Source organism: Lemur catta, chromosome 13 (assembly GCF_020740605.2).
Source record: "Lemur catta isolate mLemCat1 chromosome 13, mLemCat1.pri, whole genome shotgun sequence".
Classification (NCBI taxonomy): Eukaryota; Metazoa; Chordata; class Mammalia; order Primates; family Lemuridae; genus Lemur; species Lemur catta.
The window spans coordinates 80,695,974-80,717,817 of record NC_059140.1 but is presented as its reverse complement, the minus strand read 5'-3'; the positions used below and the strand labels follow the sequence as shown (position 1 = coordinate 80,717,817).

The window sequence follows — 21,844 nt, the reverse complement described above, 5'->3', positions numbered from 1 at the left end:
TATGCTGGTTGTGTGCATTTCTCTCTGAATTCTGCTTAGATGGGCTGGGACCAATTTTTAGAAGAAATACGTTAACTAAAGTCTTCACTTAATCTTATGGTTGAGGTTTAAGTTCATCAAAATTTGATTTGCTCCTAAGAAAGATGAACTAGTCATGATAAGCTCTTTGATCTTTTGTGACACCCCCAACCAAGACCAAGAAGTGTCCTTTATTCATATGTATTTCACACCCAAGCTTCATCTACCACAAAAAGGAGAGTTGGCTTCCCTCCATTACCAACTATCAGCCTTAGTTTGTTCCAGACAGAAGGGTTGTTACTCAGAGAACTTTCAGCTCCTACTAAATATTGACAAATTGTGTATGATAAACATCACTGGGTAAAATTCACATTGTCCAAATAAAAAGTTCAAAATTGAAAGCAATAGCTCTGTAGACTGGGAAATTTTACTTCCCCATTCGACCTCTGGGGGAAAAAAACGGTACCTCTGGTGGTGGTATGTCTAGAATACATTCCTGTCCAGAAACCAGAAGGTTTAAAGCAACAACAAATACATAAATTGGAAGGAAAAACTGCTTTTCAAGCCAGTGATGTGGCTGTTGTTCCAGTCACTGCTGCTGTTATGTAACATTTTCCAGGCCACTCCTCAAACATAAATAGTGTAAGCTCAGAGGAAGGCGCAAACTATTTGCATGGGGAAAATGCCACGATTTTATTTATTGTATTAACTTTATACTCAGCTTGTTAAAAGGTACCACATTCTCAATGAAGAAATTAGCTTTCCATTTTACAAGCTAGAAAAGCAGCCTTTTTGTGTGTTTTTTTCTCTGAATGGCCTCTTCATCCACTTAGCAAATACCTATTGGGCACCTCCCTGGTTCCAGTTACCGAGCTCTTGCAAGACAACTGTCAACAACATACAATCTCTTTCTTCAGCTGAAATGAATAAAAGGCAGAAGCTGCCAGAGCAGAGTCAGAGGTTTACATGTGCCAGCTGCTCGCACACTGGGGGGCTGCCTTACGAATCTACATTCCTTTTTCTGGATGAGCTGCGTTTTCCTCATTTATGAAACGAGGTCGGAGGTTGGTAAAGCACCTAGCACAGTGCCTGGCATGCAGTAGGCATTAAAACACATTGCCCCAATCATTTACAAGCTGAATTTAAAATAAATATCAAGCTAAGCCTTCTTCATGTCATGTTTATGCTTTAGCAGGCATCTGTCACTTAGAAGTGACTTTTTTTGTATAAAAGTTTAAAATGAAATCTGTAGGCAGCCACAATTAGAGATATGTTGAAATTAGAGGTGGTGGCTAAGTCTGGGGAGGTGCTGTTTCAATAAACAAGATTTTCTTGAGAATTTTGTTCTCTTATTAAAACTAAAGAGTTTTTGGGGGGGCTGGAGGGTATTGGTATCGTGTTTTACCAAACAAACAGGGAAGTTTACACACTGGAGAAACTATGCCAGCTTTGGTCCAATGCCATCTCCCTGCCCTCAGTCCCACTTGGCTGACTTCAGGCTGCAGTTAACATGGCCTGGGCTCACCCATGTGGGCACCATTCATTCCTAGCCTTTGTGGAGGTACAACCTTGTACATTTCAGAGCTGCTGCCCCTCCACCCAGAAAAGTGCAAGTTGCCGACAAATGAATTCTATCTTGAGGACTGGGTGGCAACCCTTGGAATGGAGGTACTTTGCTGGTTACTGAAGGTCTTTTCCAACTGACTATTTCGATTGTATACTTGTTCTATAAACATGGACTCGTTTGGGAATAGCCATCCAAAAACATTCTGCAAATACCAACAGTTCTGTGTTCAGGTGCCAATTACCCATACTTCTTGTTTTACTGCATCTTTTGGCAGGGCAAAGGGGGGAAAATGGCCACTTTTAGTAACTGGCTCCAGCTCTGATCTTAGAAAAGAATGGAAGGGGAACGAGCACAAACTCCTGTCTGAACTGCAGTTTTACAGTTCCCCATGCATGCCCTCTGTTTTTGCTATGCAGGCACCCCATGGCCCCCAGCACACAGCTGAACAGTTACAGGGAAACGTCTGGCTTTTGTTAGCAAAACGGAATCATCCTGTCCCTTCCCACTCATGTGAAGGCTACTTTGTCTCTCACGGCAACTCTCTGAATCAGAAAGGACTTACAAAGATGTTTATGAAAACATTCATTCTTTAAACCTTTGAAGTCTGTAGGTAAGATGTAAGAGGCGAGGGAGCCTCGTGAGAGCCCACAGAGCTTGTTCCACATCTGCATTCACGACGCACAGACAGAGCAATGGCATCGGCCTGGCCCGGCCTGGCCTCCTGGCACCTCCCCCATCCCCATCGCCTCCTGCCTGATTTAGACAGACCCCAAGGAACACACTGGGCCTGATGAGTCTTTTTTAAAGGTTGCAGAGGTATAGCTGCAGCTGTTTTATGAAATCCAGAAGGAGATTACATATGAACAGAGACATGCTAAAATCAAAATCACATCAGGGTTCCAAAGCCACGAAACAACACCTTGGCTGCTTACTAAACAAAAACGCAGTTTCCTCATTTCGTAAACCTAAGACTCATGTACATTTTTGATATGAGTGAAGTTTAACCTTCTCCCACTCTGACTCCTGCGAAGAAATAACGTTTCTCTTCAACTAAATGCTTGACTTGCGGGACAACTACAATTCTGTTATTTCTAGGCTACTACTCTCCCGCAATTCCTAAATGAAACATTGCATTCCTCTACATAATCTGTTACTGACCCAGGTAATTTCTGGCAAGCCAACTCATAGGGAAATAATAAAGTTGGGGTTATTTTTTAAAGAACAGACATTTATACTTATCGCGTGCCAGGTGGTACTGATAAAAATATCAATGTCTCATAAAAACAAGTGATTTTTAAAGTAAACTAAAAGTCATTCAGAAGTATGACAGCTGAGTTCTAAGAAATAGCAGGAAGGGGCAGGTCCCCCCAGGCTTCCCGGGCACGGCTGGGTGTGCCCGGCCCTGCTCGGGCCAGCCAGGACAGGCTGGGTTTTTTCCCAGTAATGAGGCCACGGTCTCTGATGTCCAACAGCACCTGGTCATTTCTGCGTCCCCCACGTCCCCTGCAGGGGGGGCTGTAGCCCTGCCCCACTCAAGGACTGGACAGCCAGAGAGAAGTGACATATGTCACTTCCTTTCACAATGTGTTGGCCAAAGCAATTCATAGGAGGTGGGGTAGTGTAATCCTTTCCCACAGAGAGGGTGTTAATTTTTCGGAAAGTTTTTATTCTAAAATGATTGTAGATTCTCAGGAAACTGGAAAAATACTACTGATAAGTCTTATGTACCCTTCACCGAGTTTCCCCTGATGGTAATATCTGACCTAACTATAGTGCAATGTCACAGCCAGAAAACAGACACTGGTTCAACCCACTGACCCCCATTATGAGTTAACCAGTTTTACACGCGCTCATTTGTGTGTGTGGTTCTGTGTAATGCCGTCATACGTGCAGGTGCATGAAACCACCGCCATGCACAAGACACAGACCACCACGCAAACACCAGAGAACCCTCCCCACCCCCGCGCCCATCCTGACCGCTACCAACCACTGACCTGCTCTCCTCAGAGAATGTTATAACTGGAAACGTCCAGTGTGTGATCCTTGGGGATTTTCTTCACTCAGTTGATTCCTTAAGGTCCATCCCAGCTGCCTGTATCAACAGCTCATCCTTCTGGCCGCTGCAGCCCTCTGGGGTCTGGGTATGTGCCGAATGTGCTTCAAATAGAGAGACTCCACTTTAGCTCTGGGCTGTGGTTCACAGACGGCACTTTCATCTGCTCAGGCAATTTGGAACGGGGCACCTGGTTCCTTTCCCGTCACCCTCTCAGCACCCCCAGAACTGGGAAGAGGAGGAGAATTCCAGAGGCACTTGGACACCAGCTCCTCTCACGGAGGGAAGCCACGTCTCCTTGCCTCCTTGCGGGGCTGGAGCAGGACGGGGCTGGGGCCTCACGAGCCCTAGGACGTTACCAGACTGCGCCAGGCCGGCAGAAGAGGCCCGTTTTAAGGGAACCTATGGCCTGAGGCAGAGGCCAAGGTGCTGTCTAATTCAGGAGGCCCTGGGCAAGCCACTAAGCTGTTTGTTCTTCTGTTTTTACATACGTTAAAAGAGTCGATTAGGCAGGTTCTAAGATTTCTTCCAACTCTAATTCCATGGATTCAGGTTGGCGGAAGCAGCTCTAGGGAAGCCCTCCTTAAGGAAACAATAATGAGAGGTTGTGTCCTTTGAAACTTAGGCCCGGGACAGCTCCTGTTTGCTGGGGAGGAGAGGAGGTTATAACTTTTCAATGTAGTAAGAAAATAAAAACAGAGGAGAAATGTGCCAAGGGTCCTTTACTGTGTTATGTCACTATCTGTACTTAGAGACCACAGTCTAGCCCAGACTCATAATTCACATAACAGCAAAACTCATTTGCCAAGTTTCGGGTATGTTTTGGAATAAACTTGCACATCTTCACTCCAAGGAGTTCTGCCGCCAGTTCTTCCATGATGGCACCTGAGGAGAGCAAAGTAAATGAACTCAAAGGGTGAACCACCAGCCCGCAGAGGGGCTTCCAAAGTCCCAAGAGCAATAACTTGACGGCAGAGCCCCAGAAGGATGGGGGAGGGTCTGTACCTTCTCCAACATTTTTGCAAATTACCTATTTTTTTTCCATTTCTTTTTTATGTAATAAATAATTTTACTACTTTTGCAAAGGTGAGACTCTTAGAAATTTAGAAGTAGATTATATCTCACAAATGAACATAAGGAAAGCAAAAATCACTGCTAAAAGCTAGGGTTTCCCAATGTCAAGAACCTCGTTTTCAGTAATACCTAATCATACAAACCGGTACCAACACATTGCTACCTTTTCACTGACTGCTCCCAATTTCTACCCCTGGCCCAACACGGCCAGCTCCCTCGACGTCCTCTGGCAGGAGGTGGCCCTGGCAGCCCTCACGGGCCAGAAACCCAGGACAGCCCAATTCTTGCCGTTTCTTCCCCTACACTCAGAGCACAGCGAGCTCGACCAATTTCACCTTCAAAGCATCTCTTTAATCCATCCCCTGCCCTCCCCTCCTACTGCTGTGACCTTGTCCGGACTGCTGTTGTCTCTCACCTGGACGTCACCACAGCCCATGAGGTGCCTGCGTCCACATGCCCCATGAAACCTCTTCCGTACAAAATTAAAGCCAACTTCTTTAGACAAATTGGATCTTGTCGCTTTTGGGTGACACTCTGAGCACTTTAAGAAAACCACAACTCCCAGCTGTCATCTGTGGGGGGCCTCCTGCCCAGCCCTGTGCCTGGGCTGGCTCGGAGCCCCTCAAGACTCACTGTGCCAGCCCTGCCAGTCTCTGTTTCTTTCATGTGTTTTGTTACCTTTTTAAACCTATCTCCTAAAACTAAAATGTATACTCCATGAGGTCAGAGCGCTGCCTGTGTTAGTAAGCAGATGAATTAGTAAGCGTTAAATAAATTACTATATTTGTGTGATCAAAGAGTTGCATTCTTGACCAAACAGCCAATTCCACAACACCAAAGAACAGACTCCCTGCAGCTCACTCCTGCTCGGAGCTGTGTGCTCGGTGGAGAAGCGCGACCCTGAGAGCCCAGGCCTACGGCCAGGAACAGCACCCACGGGCCTGGACTCCCAGGGTGCCCAGAAGTCAAGAGACTTGGTGGTAACGTTTTAGTTCCCAAATTTTACTATATTGAATTTTACTATGTTCACCTTAAGAAAATATATCAATCTCAAACTCTTCTACTTTAACAAACCTCATCTAATGTCCAGCTCTATAACCTTAGGCAACTCACTGTAACTCTGTAGATTCCAAATTTCTCTTTTATCGAGTAGAGAGGCTGGATCACGTACTACTACTACTGATGATGATGATGATGATGATTAATTAAAAATAATGGCTAACATTCATCGAGCAGTCACTATGGGAGAGACCCTCAGATAAGTACTTAATGTGTACTGTGTCACTGAATTCTCCACAACCCTCAAAGACAGGTAGTATTATCAGTTCTAGTTTACAGATAAGGAAACTTGGAACAGAGAGGTTAAATAACTTGTTTAGGGTCACATAGAAAGTGGTAGATTCAGGATTTGAGGTTTTTTTTTTTTTTTTGAGACAGAGTCTCCCCCTGTCACCCAGGCTGGAGTGCTGTGGCACAATCACAGTTCACTGTAACCTTAACTCCTGGGCTCAAGCAATCCTCCCGCCTCAGCCTCCTGAGTGGCTGGGACTCAGGAGCACACACCACCATGTGCGGCTAATTTTTCTTATTTTTTGTAGCAATAGGGTCTTACTAAGTTGCCCAGGCTGGTCGCAAATTCCTGGCCTCAAGTGATCCTCCCGCCTCCCCAAGTGCTGGGGTTACAGGTGTGAGCCACTGCACCCGGCCCAGGACTTGAGCTTCAAATTTCTTCCAACTCTTGAAACCAAAGACTTGTATATCCACTGTCACTGGCTTTTGTGAACCATGAAATGTGGCACCTACCAGTGCACAGCAGAATCTTGCCCTGAGTGAGGTACTTGATGGTTTCTGACGTTTTTCTGAGACATTCTTCAGAAAGATAGGGAGGATCCGCTATTACGATGTCAAAACTATGTGCAGCAATTTTTTCAGGTAAATCCAATGGATTATTGTAATCATAGAAGATAAACTCCTCTCCATACATGGCAAATCTTTTGTCATATTCAAAGATGTATATTGAAAAGTCTTCTCTGTGCAGCTCTCTGAGTTTCTGGTACACGCTGGGGGCACTCACACATGCTATTCTAGAGGACAAAACGAACACACTCTTGAAAGAGCCTTATCAGATAGCTCATGGCGTTAAATAACTATTTTGCCAAAAACAAAAAAATAGGTCCTAGTGTTCAGATTTTCTTAAAGGAAATAATAGAGCAAACTATGTGATGGTAAATTTTAGGTAAAAAACGTTATAGTTTTGGTATTTAAAAATCTACAACTCATAATTTTGAGGTATGAAAGGATAAATGTGCTTTTTATAGTAAAAAATGTAAAACATCAGGAACACATTATAACAAAAGTTAGATGTAGTTAGCCCAAAGCCTAAATTTACCTTTTATTTTCATGTTGGACCTTTAATATTTATTTCAAATGCTTTTAAGTCCCAACTCAATATTTTGAAGTCATTTTGTAATACTTGTGATGTTGAAAGATAAACCCCAAATTATTCTAGTTTCCAAAAAGATACATTAAAATGGGGTTTCACTGTGGAACAGTGGGGAAAATTAGAAATGGATTGTTTTGAATAAATCTTTTAGTGCAATTTGACTCTTTAAATTATATGCATGTAAAGTTTTGATAAAAATAAAAACCAAACTAATAAAGAAGAAAACCTATGTTCTTAAAACTTCAGAAAAGTTAAACATTAAGATTTTCTCTTTTAAAGCAAACTCTAGAAGTATAAAGGTAAGAAACAGGTTAGAAAATGTTAAAATAAAGAACAGACATAAGAAACCCTACAAGGGCTGGGCGCGGTGGCTCACGCCTGTAATCCTAACACTCTGGGAGGCCGAGGTGGGTGGATCGCTCGAAGTCACGAGTTCGAGACCAGCCTGAGCAAGAGCGAGACCCCATCTCTACTAAAAATAGAAACAAATTATCTGGCCAACTAAAAATACATATAGAAAAAATTAGCCGGGCATGGTGGCGCATGCCTGTAGTCCCAGCTACTCGGGAGGCTGAGGCAGGAGGATCGCTTAAACCCAGGAGTTTGAGGTTGCTGTGAGCTAGGCTGACGCCACGGCACTCACTCTAGCCTGGGCAACAGAGCGAGACTCTGTCTCAAAAAAAAAAAAAAAAAAGAAACCCTACAAGGAATAGATCTCTGAGGAGTCCCTGGACTCAGTGTTGAAGCGGGTCTTAATTTGTCACATGCTGCAAACCAGGATTGACAATTTTTTCACATCATAGTTCAGACATCTTGCAAACCGCCTCTTACCTAGGAAGGACATTCAAAATATTACTCTGGATTAGAAGACAAAAAGAGAAATAAGATTTGAATCTCACCTGCCACCTTGTCCAGTGGCGGCAATGGCCTCCTGTGCGAGTCGCAAAGCAGTTTCCTGACTGTACCAAAACTGGCTCAATTGCTGGAACAGAGGAATGGGTTCGTATCATTTTTAGAATTGGCATAAACTTTGTTCTTTTATATCTACTATGTCAGCATGCATATATTTAAAAAATTTTCTTTTGAAAATTAATTTTTCTTTGAAATTATTTTAAATTAATACAAGCCCCTAATGAATTAATGGAATCTATGCATTGAGTGTCAATGGCTGCAAACATCACAAAAGAATGATTTATAGCCAATGTTTCTCCTGATGGAAGAACATAGCCCAACCTTTGTATTAGTCTTGCCAAAAAAAAAAAAATCAAACTTGAATGTGATTGAGCTTCTAGATTCAACCAGCAATGAACAGAATTACAAACACAGAGGATGGAAGAACATGTTAAATGACACCATAGGATGCAATCAGCGAAATGCAGACTGTGCTACTTTTCCATGGCCTCATCTTTACCTCAGGCATGTTTCCTGGAATTACTTGTTTTTCCTTCAGGGGCAAGTTGGTTGTTTTTCATCTTGCTCCTTCTGTTTTCATGCTGATTGATGATTTTTTTCTTTTTAAATTTCTAGTGATCCTTGATTATCTATTCATATTTACAAATTAAGGATGATTTTAATGAAAAAAATAGCTTGGTTTTCCTCTACAATAGTATAGACTCATTTCTCCAACTGGCCTCTCTGCCCATTGGATGACAGGGCTGAGGCAGCCTGCTGCACGGGACATGCAGACGAGATTCTCACTTTAAAAATGTGCTCGGTGTGGAAACAACTCAAATGCCCATCAATTGATGGATGGACAGACAAAATGGAGTGCACTGTACAATGGAATATTATTCACTCATAAAGAGGAATGAGGTACTGATACATGCTATAACATGGATGAATACTGGAAACACTATGCTAAGTGAAAGAAAACAGACACAAAAGATCATGTACTATGTGATTCCATTTATAGGAAACAACCAGAAATGGCACATCCATAGAGACAAAAAGTTCATTAGTGGTTGCCAGGGTTTGGGGAATTGTGGAATTGGGAGGTGACAGCTAAAGGGTATAAGGTTTCTTCGTGAGGCAGTGAAAATGTTCTAATGGTGTTGGTTGCACCTATCTGTAAACTGACTAAAAACCATCAAATCATACACTTTAAAAAGGTGAACTGTATAGTATGTGAATTATATCTCAACAAAACTGAAATCTGATCAAATAGAGAGAGTTTTACTCTGAGTATGGAGGAATTTTGTGTAGTTCCTTCCTAAATGAAACTGCCTTTTCCCCCTTCTCTTTGTCTATGGCAGAGCTCTGGAGCTATCTTAGATTCTATTCTGTGTTTCTTTCCATATTTCTTACCCAAATTAGGGCATTCCCAACACAGATTCTACAGTTTGTTTAGTGAGAAATCCTCTGAGATTTGGCCTGGAGGCGCGCACCTCACATGCTATGTTTGACATTTGGATATGATTAGAAGGAGGGTAAGAGACCAACTGGCCCAACCACGGTAGCAGGCCACCCTTTAATTAATCACACAAAATCAGCCCATGTGCCACTTTTACCCTTATGTTCAACAGGCTCTGAGTTTAGAACCTGGAGTCTCTGTGTCCTCCTCTGGAAGAAAGGCTCTCATCTGCCAGTTCTCACCCAGGTGGCAGTTTACTCTGCTGTTTCACGGACCATCTGATACCCACTTTCTTTCTTCCAAAAATCCCTTGAAACTTCTGGCCACATTTTTATCATAGTTAGTTTTAAACAAAGGGTAAATAGGAAAAATTTATATAACTTAGACATCCAAACTGGACACAAAATGTAAAAGATAAAAGCTTTCTTCCAATGGCAAAGTGATGAAGACAGGCCTAGTACCGAGGGGCAGCCACAGACAACATTTGAGGCTTGTCTGTTTCTCAAGTATCTCCATTTAAAATTTTAAATTTCTAGGTTCCAGTTTATGTTAGGAGTTTCCCTCATTTTTTTTTTAATTTCTATTTTTATTTGGGCTATACAAACACAACTAAGTATATATTATATACCAAAAACTATTAATATTTTCTCAAAAACTCCCTCTTATCAATTTTTCATTAAATTTTTAAGTTCCGTTCCACTATTTATGACAATGATATGTTTTTCACTTTTCACCAGGATTTCCAGGCCCGTAAAAGCTAGTAGGGTATATCTCTATCCAAGAATGAAGCACAAGTTTGTGATGGACATAACAACACATCACCCCCCATCCAAAAGGCCCCGTCCTCTGATCACCAACCAGCCTGATCGTCAGAACCAGGGAGATCTCAGTTTATACTGTCTTAAAATTGCTCAGGGACTGCTTTCTTAGCTCCCCAGAGATTATCACATCACAGGTGACAGAGATTTCGGTATTAGGTGGGATGCAGAACAACATTGGCAGGGTAGCTTCCACGTCAGTATTTTCTGATGGATATGGAATGCATTTACTTACCCAGTTCTCTTCTATTATTCCGATGTTATATTTATCATCCCCACCTAGGTCAGTCTGTTGCTTTTGTTCAGCGTAAAACTCCTGGAGAGCTGCTAAGGTACGGGCAGAAAGCTGGGGGGTCTCATCATCTTCCAGGTCACTCATTTCACAAATTGTCTCTAACCTGCAAATCAAGGAATAAATGTTCTATGCGGATTTTGTTCCCTGTTCTTATCAAATAATAATTTTTTAAAAGTTTTTATTTCACAGCAAGGACCCAAACCAAAGTGAATTTTATATAGGAAATATACAAATTTAAAACTTCTGAGATCAAATATCTACAGAGGGCTTCTACCGAACTAGTTCAACCAGTGCAGAATTTTCTTTTAAATATGTCCAGTTTTTATAAATATCATTTCCTCATTTTTATGATTCCTTGCAGAAGGAAATGTTTACCATAAATATCTGAAGACATTTTGCTTTCTTCTGGTACCCCAATGGCTATGTGCAGACATTTCACAGTAGAATCTATCCGAGATCTTTCTACGCTTGACTGTCACTGGTTACGCGAGCCAAGGCTCATGAGTGTCATTGGTGGGTGTGAAAGATCAGTAAAAAACAAGGTGTATTAAAAGAGATGTGAAAAATAAAAGGGACAATAAGAAGAAGGGGAAGAAGAGTAAAACAGAGAAACAGAGAAAACCAAGATATTTTTGTAGACACTGATGGCAGGCATTAATTACTTCTTTTTCGGGCACTACCCAGAGTGAGCTATACAGTGAGGTTAGGGTACAGTCCTCTAGCTTGCCAAGCCTGCCGAAGCTCTTGACAACAACTGCAAGTTCAGGGGTTTCCCAAAACCACACTCGGGTTCAATAATTTGCTGGAAAGACTCACAGAACTCACTGAGAGCAATTATATTCACAGTTAAATTTATTGCAGGGAAAAGACATAATTTAGAACTAGCCAAAGGAAGAGACGTAGGGAGGAGTCCATGAGGGTTCCAAACTTGAAGATTCCATCATCCTCAGGACACATTATCCTCTGGGCATTGACGTTTGACAATATGCATGGAGTACTGCCAACCCAGGGGGCTCACCGGAGCTTCAGTGTCCAGTTCTTATTGAGGTTTCATTACTGATGGAATAACTGTCTACCTAGCTGAAGTCAGTCTCTACAGCTGTGTCCTCCTGGAGTCTGGGCTCAGGGGCCCTCCACGAGTCACTCTGTTAGCTTGAACTATCAAATGTGATCTGAGGAGCCTACCATGAATAACAAAGACACCCCTGTCACTTGGGAAATTCCAGATCTTTAGAGGTCACCAGCTAGGAGCCAAGACAAAGACCAGGCCTCTCTCTGGGTGAGGTCAAATTCCTTACTACCCAGGTATCAAACAAATTACTACACCAAAGTTATCTAAAAGCAAAAATCAGCATCTTGTTTCCTTTTTAAAATATTGTGTCTAAGTTTTACAGTGAGTGATGTGTTGAAAATCAGCAAAGATTATTCAAGAGCTTCCTCCTGCTACTTTCTTCCCACTGGTAGGCCTGTGTGGGTATGTCCCACTGGCAGGGTCTAGGGCATGTGCCTGGGCCATCCCTAAAAGGGAGGCTGGGAAAGCAGGACTCAGAATGTGGGAAATACTCAAAACTTAGGAAGAATGTTCAAAAGATACTAAACAGCCATTTAAAGTGAGAAATATCTGCTAGATGCTGCTTTTATTCTTTTCAAAATCAGAGAGCTAGCCACTCTATCCAAGATCCTTAAAACAACAAAAACCTTGTATGTACCAACTAGTGAAACCCAGTGTATTTTCATTAAGTACAAACATCTTGTTGTTTCCTTCCTTCTTTTCTTCATCAAACACTTACTTGTATAAAAACTTGCTAGTAAACATCTGGTGACGCAAGTTAATCTATACAAATAATCCCTCTATGAACAAGCAGTTTCCCCTCTAGGAAAAGGAGCAAAACACAAGATACATACAATATGATTAGATTCACATAAAGTTCAACAATAGGTACAACTAAGAGATGTTGTTTAAGGCAGCCATAGCCTTCTGTTTATCAAAGATAGATGGATTTTGAGCTGGGTGTGGTGGTGCATAGCTGTAGTCCCAGCTACTCAGGGGGCTGAGGGAAGAGGATTACTTGGACCAGGAATTCGAGGCTGCAGTGAGCTATCGTAGTGTGAATAGCCATTGCACTCCAGCCTGGACAACACAGCAAGATCCTGTCTCTAAAAATAATACTAACAAAAAACAAACAAAGATAGATGGATTTTGTTATCAAAAACCTCCCCAAATAGAAAAATCCAGGCTGAGAAGATTCACTGGTGAATTCTATCAAACATTTAAAGAAGAAATGATGGTAATTTTATGTAAACTCTTCCAGAAAGCAGAAGAGAAAGGAATAATTCTCAACTTGTTTTATGAAGCCAGCATAAACCTAATGCAAAAACCTGTCAACTACCAGCTGACAATTCTCATTGATTTCTTTCTGTTCATTTCCTTCCTTCTGCTTTCTCTGCATTTATTTTATTCTTCAATTACTTTTTTGATGAGGGAGTTTAGAATATTGATTTGAGAACTTTCTTAAGTGTTTAGTGCTATAAATTTCCCTTTTAGTGACATCCCACCAAATCTGTATACCTTTTTGCTTATTTTCACGCAATTCAATGTATGTTTAAATTTCTATTGAGAATTTCTCTTTGGCCCATATATTATTTAGAAGTATGTTGTTTCATTTCCAAGTGTTTGGAGATTTTCCTGTTACTTGCTTTCCAGCGTGTATAATTTCAGTTCTTTAAAAAGTGCTGCAGTTTGTGTTATGGCCCAGGGTATGGTCTGTGTTGGTGAGTGTTCCGTGGATGCTTGTATTTTGTTCTTGTTGGTTGGAGAGTTCTGTAAATGTGAATAGATCCTTTTGGTTAATGGTGATAAGCTGTCTTATATCCTTGCTGATTTCCCCTCTAGTAGTTGTATCAATTGTTGTGAGAGGGAACTGAAGTCCCCAGTTGTAATTGTGGATTTGCCTATTTCTTCTTTCAGTTCTATCAGTTCTCCCTTCATTCTTCATGTAATTTAAACTACTCTCATCTGGTGCATGCATATTTAGAACTGCCATGTGTTCTTGATGAATTAATCCTTTTTATCATTATGTAATGTCTCTCTTTGTTGCTAGTGATTTCTTCGCTCTCATGTCTGTTTTCCTGATATTAATAAAGGTACTCATCCCTTTTTAAAAAGATGTTTCTATGGGATGTATTTTTTCCTTCATTTTCAACACACATTCATAGCACATACATTTATATTTGCACACATGTATACATACATACATATATATTCACACAAAATTTTTGAAGTTTCTTGTAGACAGTAGTTAGGTTTCTTTTAAAAATCCATTCTGCTAAGCTCTTTTAATTGGTATATTTAGACCTTTTACATAATATTATTGACATATTGTGCTTAATCCTGCTATATTATTTGCTTTCTGTTTGTTCCCTGTTTTTCATTCCTATTTCATTTTCTAGTCTTCCTGTATGTTATGTGAACATTTTTTAGAATTCCTAAATGGAAGGAATAGCAAAAGACAAATACGCAAAATACAGGAACAGGGACTTCCTAAAAGATGACATGCAAAAAATAAAAAATCATATGAAAAGTTGTTTAACCTTGTTAGTCATCAGGGAATGCAAATTATAATCATAATGAGATAGTGCTACACACCTACCAGAATGACAAAATTAACAAGACTGACAATACCAAGTGTTTTTGAGAATTTGGAGTCATAAAAATTGCCTACTCTGTTGGTTGAAATGTAAATTGATACAAACACTTTGGAAAATAATCTGACATTAACCCTACAACCTTCAACTCAGCAATTCTGTTTCTAGGCATATAAATATGTGAAGCTCCTATAATTCACATGAATAGACATGTGAAAGATGCTCAAATTAGAAATGTGTAATACCAAAAATTAAACTCAACCAAAATGTCCACTAGACATTATTGTTGTATATTCCTACAGTGTATATATTCACTGCACAGCAGTGAAAACATTTTCCATTGTTGGCTTACTATGACTCTTTGTTATTTGATTAAGTGTTTTTTTATTGTTTAAGGGTTACAGTATAATTCTTTAACATATCACAGTCTACCTGCAAATGGTATTATGCCGCTTTGTGTACTGTATAAGGTTTTGGATAGTGAATCTACATCCATTTTTCTTCTCCAAGCCTGTTATTGTTGTCATACATTTTTCACATTTGTCATAAACTCCACACATTATTAAATTAAAAACTCATATTTACCTATATAGTAATCATTTTTAGTACTCTTCAGTCTGTTTTATAGGTTAGTATTTCCAGCTGATAGTATTTCTTAATAGTATCAGTATTTCCTGAATGACAGAAGGAAAATGAGACAGAGAATGCTGGTGATATATTCTCTCAGCTTTTGTGTGTCTGAAAATGTCTATTTCACCTTGGGCAGGCACAGAATTAGAAGCTGACAGTGTCTTTTACTTTCAGTACTTTAAAGATACTGCTCCACCGTCTATTCACTGCATCATTTCCGACATAAAATCTGCAGCAATTCTTATTTTTCTTCCTTTGTGTCTTTCTTTCCTGATGCTTTTAAGATTTTTCTTTCTTTTTTTTTTTTTTGGAGACAGTGTCTCACTCTGTTGCCCGGGCTAGAGTGAGTGCCGTGGCATCAGCCTAGCTCACAGCAACCTCAAACTCCTGGGCTTAAGTGATCCTCCTGCCTCAGACTCCCGAGTAGCTGGGACTACAGGCATGCACCACCATGCCCGGCTAATTTTTTCTATATATTTTTAGTTGTCCCGCTGATTTCTTTCTATTTTTAGTAGAGACAGGGTCTCACTCTTGCTCAGGGTGGTCTCGAACTCCTGAGCTCAAATAATCCGCTCGCCTCGGCCACCCAGAATGCTAGGATTACAGGTATGAGCTACCGCGCCCGGCCCAAAAGTTGTATTTCAGTCTTTTTTATATCTTTTGTATTCCTAGTTAACATATTCACTCTTTCCTTAGCTTTGTGAAAGCACATAATAAAATTTTAACTATTTTACTGTTCTTGTCTACTAATTCTGTGTTCTGAGTCAGTTTCAATTCACTGATTTTCTCTCACAGGCTGCATATTCTTGCTTCTTTGCATGCTTAGTAATATTTTTTATTGAATGCCAGACAATTGTGAATTTTAACTGGTTGGATGCCATGTCTATTTTTACTCCTGTAAGTATTCTGGAGATTTGTACTGGAATACAGTTAAGTCAGCTGGATTGTTGTCCTGGCTCTGGTGGTGAGGGAAAGTTTCCTTGAAGAAGTGATATTTAAGCTGGGATCTAAAGAATAAGTTCTCACTTAGACAAAGAACGGGGAAAGAGCATTCAAGGCAGAGAAAACAGCATTTGCGACAAGTGGTAAAAGAACTGATTTATTATACAGTTCAAAGTAGATTAGGAAAACTAATCTCCAAAGAACTGTCTACTAACTCAGGAACAAAATATTCACAATAAACTGTTAATATGAATTTTATTATTTGGTAGTTTTCTTTGCTATTGAGAATGTGCTTAGTTCTACAGTTGTGTTTGAATCAAAAGAAAAGTGAATTATCTACTTTGGAGGTTATATATTTAGAATTAAAATAAAAATAATTTAGGTCAACATTGGGGTGTCTATAGCAGTCTCACTAAAGAACAGTATGAATGCTTGAAATGAGTAATTCTAGTTTACTGCAGTAAGCACAAAGAACACATTTTCAGGAAAGCATACCAGGACCTATCGTGTTGTAGAATTTCCAATCGGAAATCCCAGACATTAGCTTGTGTGCACACTGAGCTGAGAAAGACTGAGAAAACACAGCAAATTGATCTGCAGACTACTAAAAGGCTTCACTTTGGTTAGGTACTTCCTGATTCAGAGTTCTTTTCATTTAGGAAAAGAATCAGGCAACTATTTAAATCCAATGTTTTCTGGCAGAGTTGAAGGGTATAACCAGTTCCTAATCAGAGCTGCACCAGCATACGGCCTAGAAGAGCTGAGAGAAAAATAAAAGTGTGTGTAAATATATATGAGTGTGCCCATGTGTATACACAGATGCACACACATGTACATATGTTTATCCTTGATACAGGCAGAAATATTCCAATTTTTGCTAGTAACACTTTCCATCTATGGTGAAGGGCTTTCAAACAGCAGCCTGAAACTTGTTAGCTAATCCATTAGGAAAAAACCATGAATACCATAAAAACCAGTTGACTTTAAGTGGAAAATAAAGAATTCCAAAGAGCAGTTTAATAAAATTGTCTACTTTCATTGCTGTAAAAAGCAATTAAATTTCAATCTATATTTTACATGAATTTGGCCCCAAAATAAAAGTTTAAAGTTTATCAAATTCATTTCTTTGACAATCATTTATCAAGGCACTATCATGTACTAAGCACTGTTCTTCGTGATGGGACTTAAAGTTCCTGTTCTCTTGGAGCTTACATTCTAGAGAGGCAAAGAGAGACTAAAACAATATAAATGAAATTAATGTTAGATGACAATAAGATCAATGGAGGAACTTGGAGAGTGTAGGGGGCTCCAATTTTAGCAATCATACACTGTTTCCTACATTATTAAAGTAAGTTCAAAAGTGCATCACTTGTTCAATGGGAAAAATTAAAATCTGTTTACAAAATAAATGTTACCAAATATTAAATTAAATGAACCTGTTTTTAATAATACTTTAAAAAACTTAAGTCACCATTTTATATCTTTATTATTTTTAAAATTTCTAAGGGGGTTTGTGAAATTGCCATGAAAGAGATTGTCAAGTCCAAAAGAGTTGGAAAGTACTGTTACATTATTATTCAACTGGCCCTGGGCCTTAAGTGGTTCATACTCTGCATCAGTGGCTCTCACAGGAGAACCAGGAGCCATTTTGCTGCTCAGGGTAAGATCTGGCAATATCTGGAGACATTTTTGGTTGTCCTAACTGGGGAGGGTATTACTGGCATCCAGTAGGCAGAGGTCAGGGATGCTGCTGAACTTCCTACAATCCACAGGACAGCCCTCCACAACAAAGAATTTTCCGGCCTGAAATGTCAATAGTGCTGAGGTTGAGAGACCTATGTCAGAGACACAGAAATAACAGTGATAACATGGATGTTCTCTATCAAAGAAGTACCATTCAGAGCCATGGGATCATAGTGAAAAGCCTGAGTGGGGAGAGGAGAGAAGTGAAAAAGCAGCAGGCATTTTAACTTGGCCTGAGGAAGAGGAAAGGATGAAGACTTAGAATTACAGAAAGACGGAACAGCAAGAGCAAAGCAGTGGATGTTAACGTGCAGCATCCACAGGGATTAGAGGCCCCTAATGGGCTGTGGTTAGCCTCTACTTGTATAAAACATTTCAATTTCCATGTATCAAATGTGCTTAAAGCAAAACCACCAAACTATAATTTCACATAGTATCATACTACCTTCTGCAAAAAATTTGGGTCAAGACACTGTGATCCAGCAGAAAAAGCACTAACCTAGGCTTTATACCAGAGTCCCAGTAAACTGCACAAGGAAAGGAAGGGTGCCTGGGCTAGTCTGTGAGGCTCTATGAATGGGAAAGGTCCAGATGTTCTCTAGTTTTTCGATATTGCTGCATGATTCTACCCTTAATCCAGAAAAGGGCCAAAATCTTTCATTTTCTTTTCCTCTTTGTATATACAGTTCCTCTTCCTCAAACAGTTCCTTCCCTCTTGCTTTCTAAAGTTCTATTTGTCCTGTTATTTTTACATTAACTTTAAAAAAAAAAAAAAGGAGGTAAAACTTACCATTAAATGTAGATCATAAATGTACAATGCTGTAAGTTAACCACAACCTCTGTCAAGTTATCTTGATCTTACACATGGCTCCCTCCGGGAAGTCTTCCCTGACCTGTTCCCCACTCAGGGCAGGGCCCCGGGTACTATCGGACTGGAGCCTGTACTTCACCAGTAACATCACTTAGCCCTGCACCACCTAAAACACTACCCCGCTTGCCCAGTTAAGTTGCCCATGCCACCGTCTATTCAACTTCACACACCTTGCACCTAGCAGGGGACCTGCCTCAGATGTCCTCAACCACAGGTGCTGAGCGGTGTCAACAGAAAAGAAGAAAAACTCTGTAAAATAATTTAAGGAGGTTTATTCTGAGCCAGATTGGAGGCCCATGACCTGGAGCCACGCTCAAGAAACCTTGAGCAAGTGGACTCGCTGTGGTTTGCAGTTTGGTTTTATCCATTTCAGGGAGACGGGGCTTACCGGTAAAGTCATAAACCAATACACGGAAGGCATACATTGGTTTGGTCCAAAAAGGTGGGACACCTCAAAGCGGAGGCTTACAGGTCACAGGTGGGTTTAGGGATTAAGGCAGGACAACTTGAAGCAGGGGTTTACAAGTAATAGGTGGATTTAGGAATTCTTTAGTTGACAATTGGCTGAAAGAGTTAGGCTTTGTCCAAAAGACCAGGAATCAGTGCAAAGGAATGCCTGAGTTAAGGTAAGGGTCTTCCAGAATCAGGCTGGGAGGCGAACCACATCATAAAAACCTGTTTCCTGAGATTTTAGCATTTGTAGGCAAGACTCACCAGGCCCCCTCAGAAAGGAATCTTTTGGGCAAAGAAAAGGATCCGGGTTCAGGCCTCAGAGGACTACCGCCCCAGCAGCGGACAACCAAACCTGACCTAACATTTCCCAAACCGCCCCAGCGGACGTCTGGGGGCACAGGCGGAGGACGGCAGGCCCAGCCCCGCCCGCCCTGGGGAAGGAGGGCGCGCCCACGGGCAGCCCGCGGCGCCCACGCCCGGGGACGCGCGCTCCCGGCGGCTGGACACGAGGCCCGGCCGCGCCGAACCGGCTGGAACCAGAGGCTCCCCCTCTGAGCTCGGTTCCAGCTCGCCTGCCATCCGCCAGCCACCGCCAATTAAACCCTCCACCACTACTGTACTGGACAAAGGGCGACAAACAAAACAAAAAAGACGCGTAAGGGACTCCAAAGCCCGTCAGCAGCGCGAGGCAAACCCGCTGACGCGCCAGAGCCGTCCACTCACCAGCCGCGCGTGCGCAGTCGCCCCGACGAGCTGGCGCAGGCGCAGACCCTCCGGCCGAGGGCGCTTCCGCAAGCGAGCCAGTCTTCCGGAAGCGTCTGGATCCCGCCTTTATAGCCCGGGAGGGTCGACACCTGCAGGGAATCGATCCCTCGCGCTTCTCTGTTTTATCAGTTAGCCTCCAAGAGTGGTGGCAAAAAGAGTTTAAGGTTTTGATTACATGTAAGTTAAACCCACTGTTTTGCAGTGGGACATGTAGGTTTCCACAATCAAGTCTTCATTTGTTTGTTTGCGATGTAGTCAGTCTTATAATAGAAATGTTGACTTTAAATGTTGACATTAAATAGAGGTTTTGGTAATACTGATAGTATTAGGGGAGAAAAACACTTTAAAATCTGTGTTATGTTTCTGCCTCCCTGCATTTTCTTTACCAACTTCATGATCTTGGCTAAGTTTTATATATTCTGCTGAGCAACTTTAAATCCTATCTGGTATAAGGTGAGGCTATAAATGAATTGTTCAGCTGCCAAATGATGCTATTCAGTAAGTAGTTCATGAAACAGTATAACTTTTATAACTTTGGGTGTATTACAATTTCTACTTTAAGTACTGTTTCCAGTCTGTAATAACCCATGCTTCATTTTGACTTTGTTTTGAGCTGATGACAAGTCTATTAAACCAAATATTTCAAGACCAGGTGTAAGCTGGCAATGGAGCAGGAAGAAAATACATAAAACAAACTAAAAGAAGCCAATCAACATGAACAAAGAAACAATAACCAACTTTTATGACTTTTTTTACAGAGGTAGTGGTTCATACATAAGAGACTGCCTTGGCTTATAATTTAACAGAAAAGTTTATGTGAAAGCAAATTAGTTTTGGTATTAAACATCGTTTTAGGCTTTCAAATCTTCCATTACTTTGACAGCATATAAGACAGTAGTTACCTCCATGTTTTTTACCGTAGGCTATTTTTACTATTAAAGTGATGGTAACATCAGAGTTTAAACCTTTAAATCCCCACCACTAGTGCTGACTGCTCAGACAGCATGTCAGTAATACATGAAGATTAATATTTCCCTGGTGAAACCTATGCACTGTAATGTAATGGTTTTCAGATATCATAAAAATGTAAAATATCAAAGGCAAACTGATTCTTGTTGAAGTAAAAGTAAAATTACTTGTGTAGTTAAACTGTACCTGAAACATGCTTTCAAATCAATTTCAATTTGGGAATTATTCCTTTTGTGTATTCGGCAATGATTTTTGTTCTCTTTAGAACAAAAGATTTTTGCTACTCTTTAGAAATGGTGCCAGTAAGAAATGAAGTTCACTCTAGAAAGATCTCTTAAGGATAAAATTAAACTCAGTTCTCCTTTTTTGAAAAGGAAAAATCACTAGTTACCTCTGAATACAAAAACACAGATTCAGGTGTTCTTCTTCCATTGAGTGCTATACCCCCAAATTACTCAATTTATCCTAAACATGTTGCAAAGGGTGTTCCTTAGAATTCTAGTCCCAAAATGTACTTTGAGAAAAGACTGTATTAAATATGAGGAAAATCTTATCAAGATCTTCTTTTAAACTTAATAGGCATTAATGTATTAAAGCTTTTAACTTCACACACTAAAGAAACTTGATTTCTCAAACTTATTTGATAATAAATTATAAAAAACTAGTAATAACATGAAACTCACTTTGGGAATCACGGTTAGAATTTTTTTTTGTTGTAGAAATAACAGGTGCATATTCAGCAGAAATTGAAATCATTGTTATGGTTTGAATACATCCCCTGCAAAATTCAGGTGTTGCCAGTTTGATAGTATTAACAGGTGGGGCCTTTAAGAGATGATTAAGCGAAGAGGATTACTCCTTCAGGAATGAAATCAGGTCCCCTCATAAAGGGGCTTGAGGGAGAGAGTTGGTTCTCTCTTGCTCTTCCAGCTTCCACCATGTGAGGACAGAGCAAGAAAGCCCTCACTAGGTGCCCATGCCTTCATCTTGGACTTCTCAGCCTCCAGAAATGTGAGAAATAAATTTCTGTTCTTTATAAATTACCCAGTCTCAGGTATTCTGCTGTAGCGACACAAGTGGATTAAGACAGTTGACATAGATTGATTTTCTCATTTTAAAAAAAGATAAATAGTATGATGAACTCTATCACAATTATCACAATGGTGGTTGTTTAGGCCTTTAAGATCACATTGTGTCGATGTGAAGAT

General features: G+C 40.6%; 1 protein-coding gene across 5 annotated transcripts; it reads right to left on the bottom strand.

The window, feature by feature from the left end:
- Positions 1-4,345: 4,345 nt before the first annotated feature.
- EEF1AKMT1 (EEF1A lysine methyltransferase 1) lies at positions 4,346-19,672 on the bottom strand. Of its 5 annotated transcripts, XM_045567679.1 has the most exons (6): positions 18,620-19,137; positions 18,369-18,397; positions 10,559-10,721; positions 8,055-8,137; positions 6,516-6,796; positions 4,346-4,523 (listed from the first exon to the last, which is right to left on the bottom strand). In XM_045567679.1, exons 3-6 carry the CDS (start codon positions 10,700-10,702, stop codon positions 4,387-4,389), a joined length of 645 nt encoding a protein of 214 aa, XP_045423635.1. In that variant the 5' UTR covers positions 10,703-10,721; positions 18,369-18,397; positions 18,620-19,137; the 3' UTR covers positions 4,346-4,386. The 5 variants fall into 5 exon arrangements, with proteins under 5 accessions (XP_045423635.1, XP_045423633.1, XP_045423636.1 ...); XM_045567677.1 differs by lacking the exons at positions 18,369-18,397; positions 18,620-19,137 and adding an exon at positions 19,626-19,672; XM_045567680.1 differs by lacking the exons at positions 18,369-18,397; positions 18,620-19,137 and adding an exon at positions 19,164-19,221.
- Positions 19,673-21,844: the final 2,172 nt, after the last annotated feature.

Bases quoted from the DNA above. Each gene is read 5' to 3' on its own strand.
- EEF1AKMT1 (XM_045567677.1), bottom strand. From the start codon at position 10,702: ATGAGTGACCTGGAAGATGATGAGACCCCCCAGCTTTCTGCCCGTACC. The intron at 8,138-10,558 runs GTAAGTAAATGC...CCTCTGTTCCAG, and splicing joins GAATAATAGAAGAGAACTGG to CAATTGAGCCAGTTTTGGTA. The intron at 6,797-8,054 runs GTGAGATTCAAA...TTTGTCCTCTAG, and splicing joins GCCACTGGACAAGGTGGCAG to AATAGCATGTGTGAGTGCCC.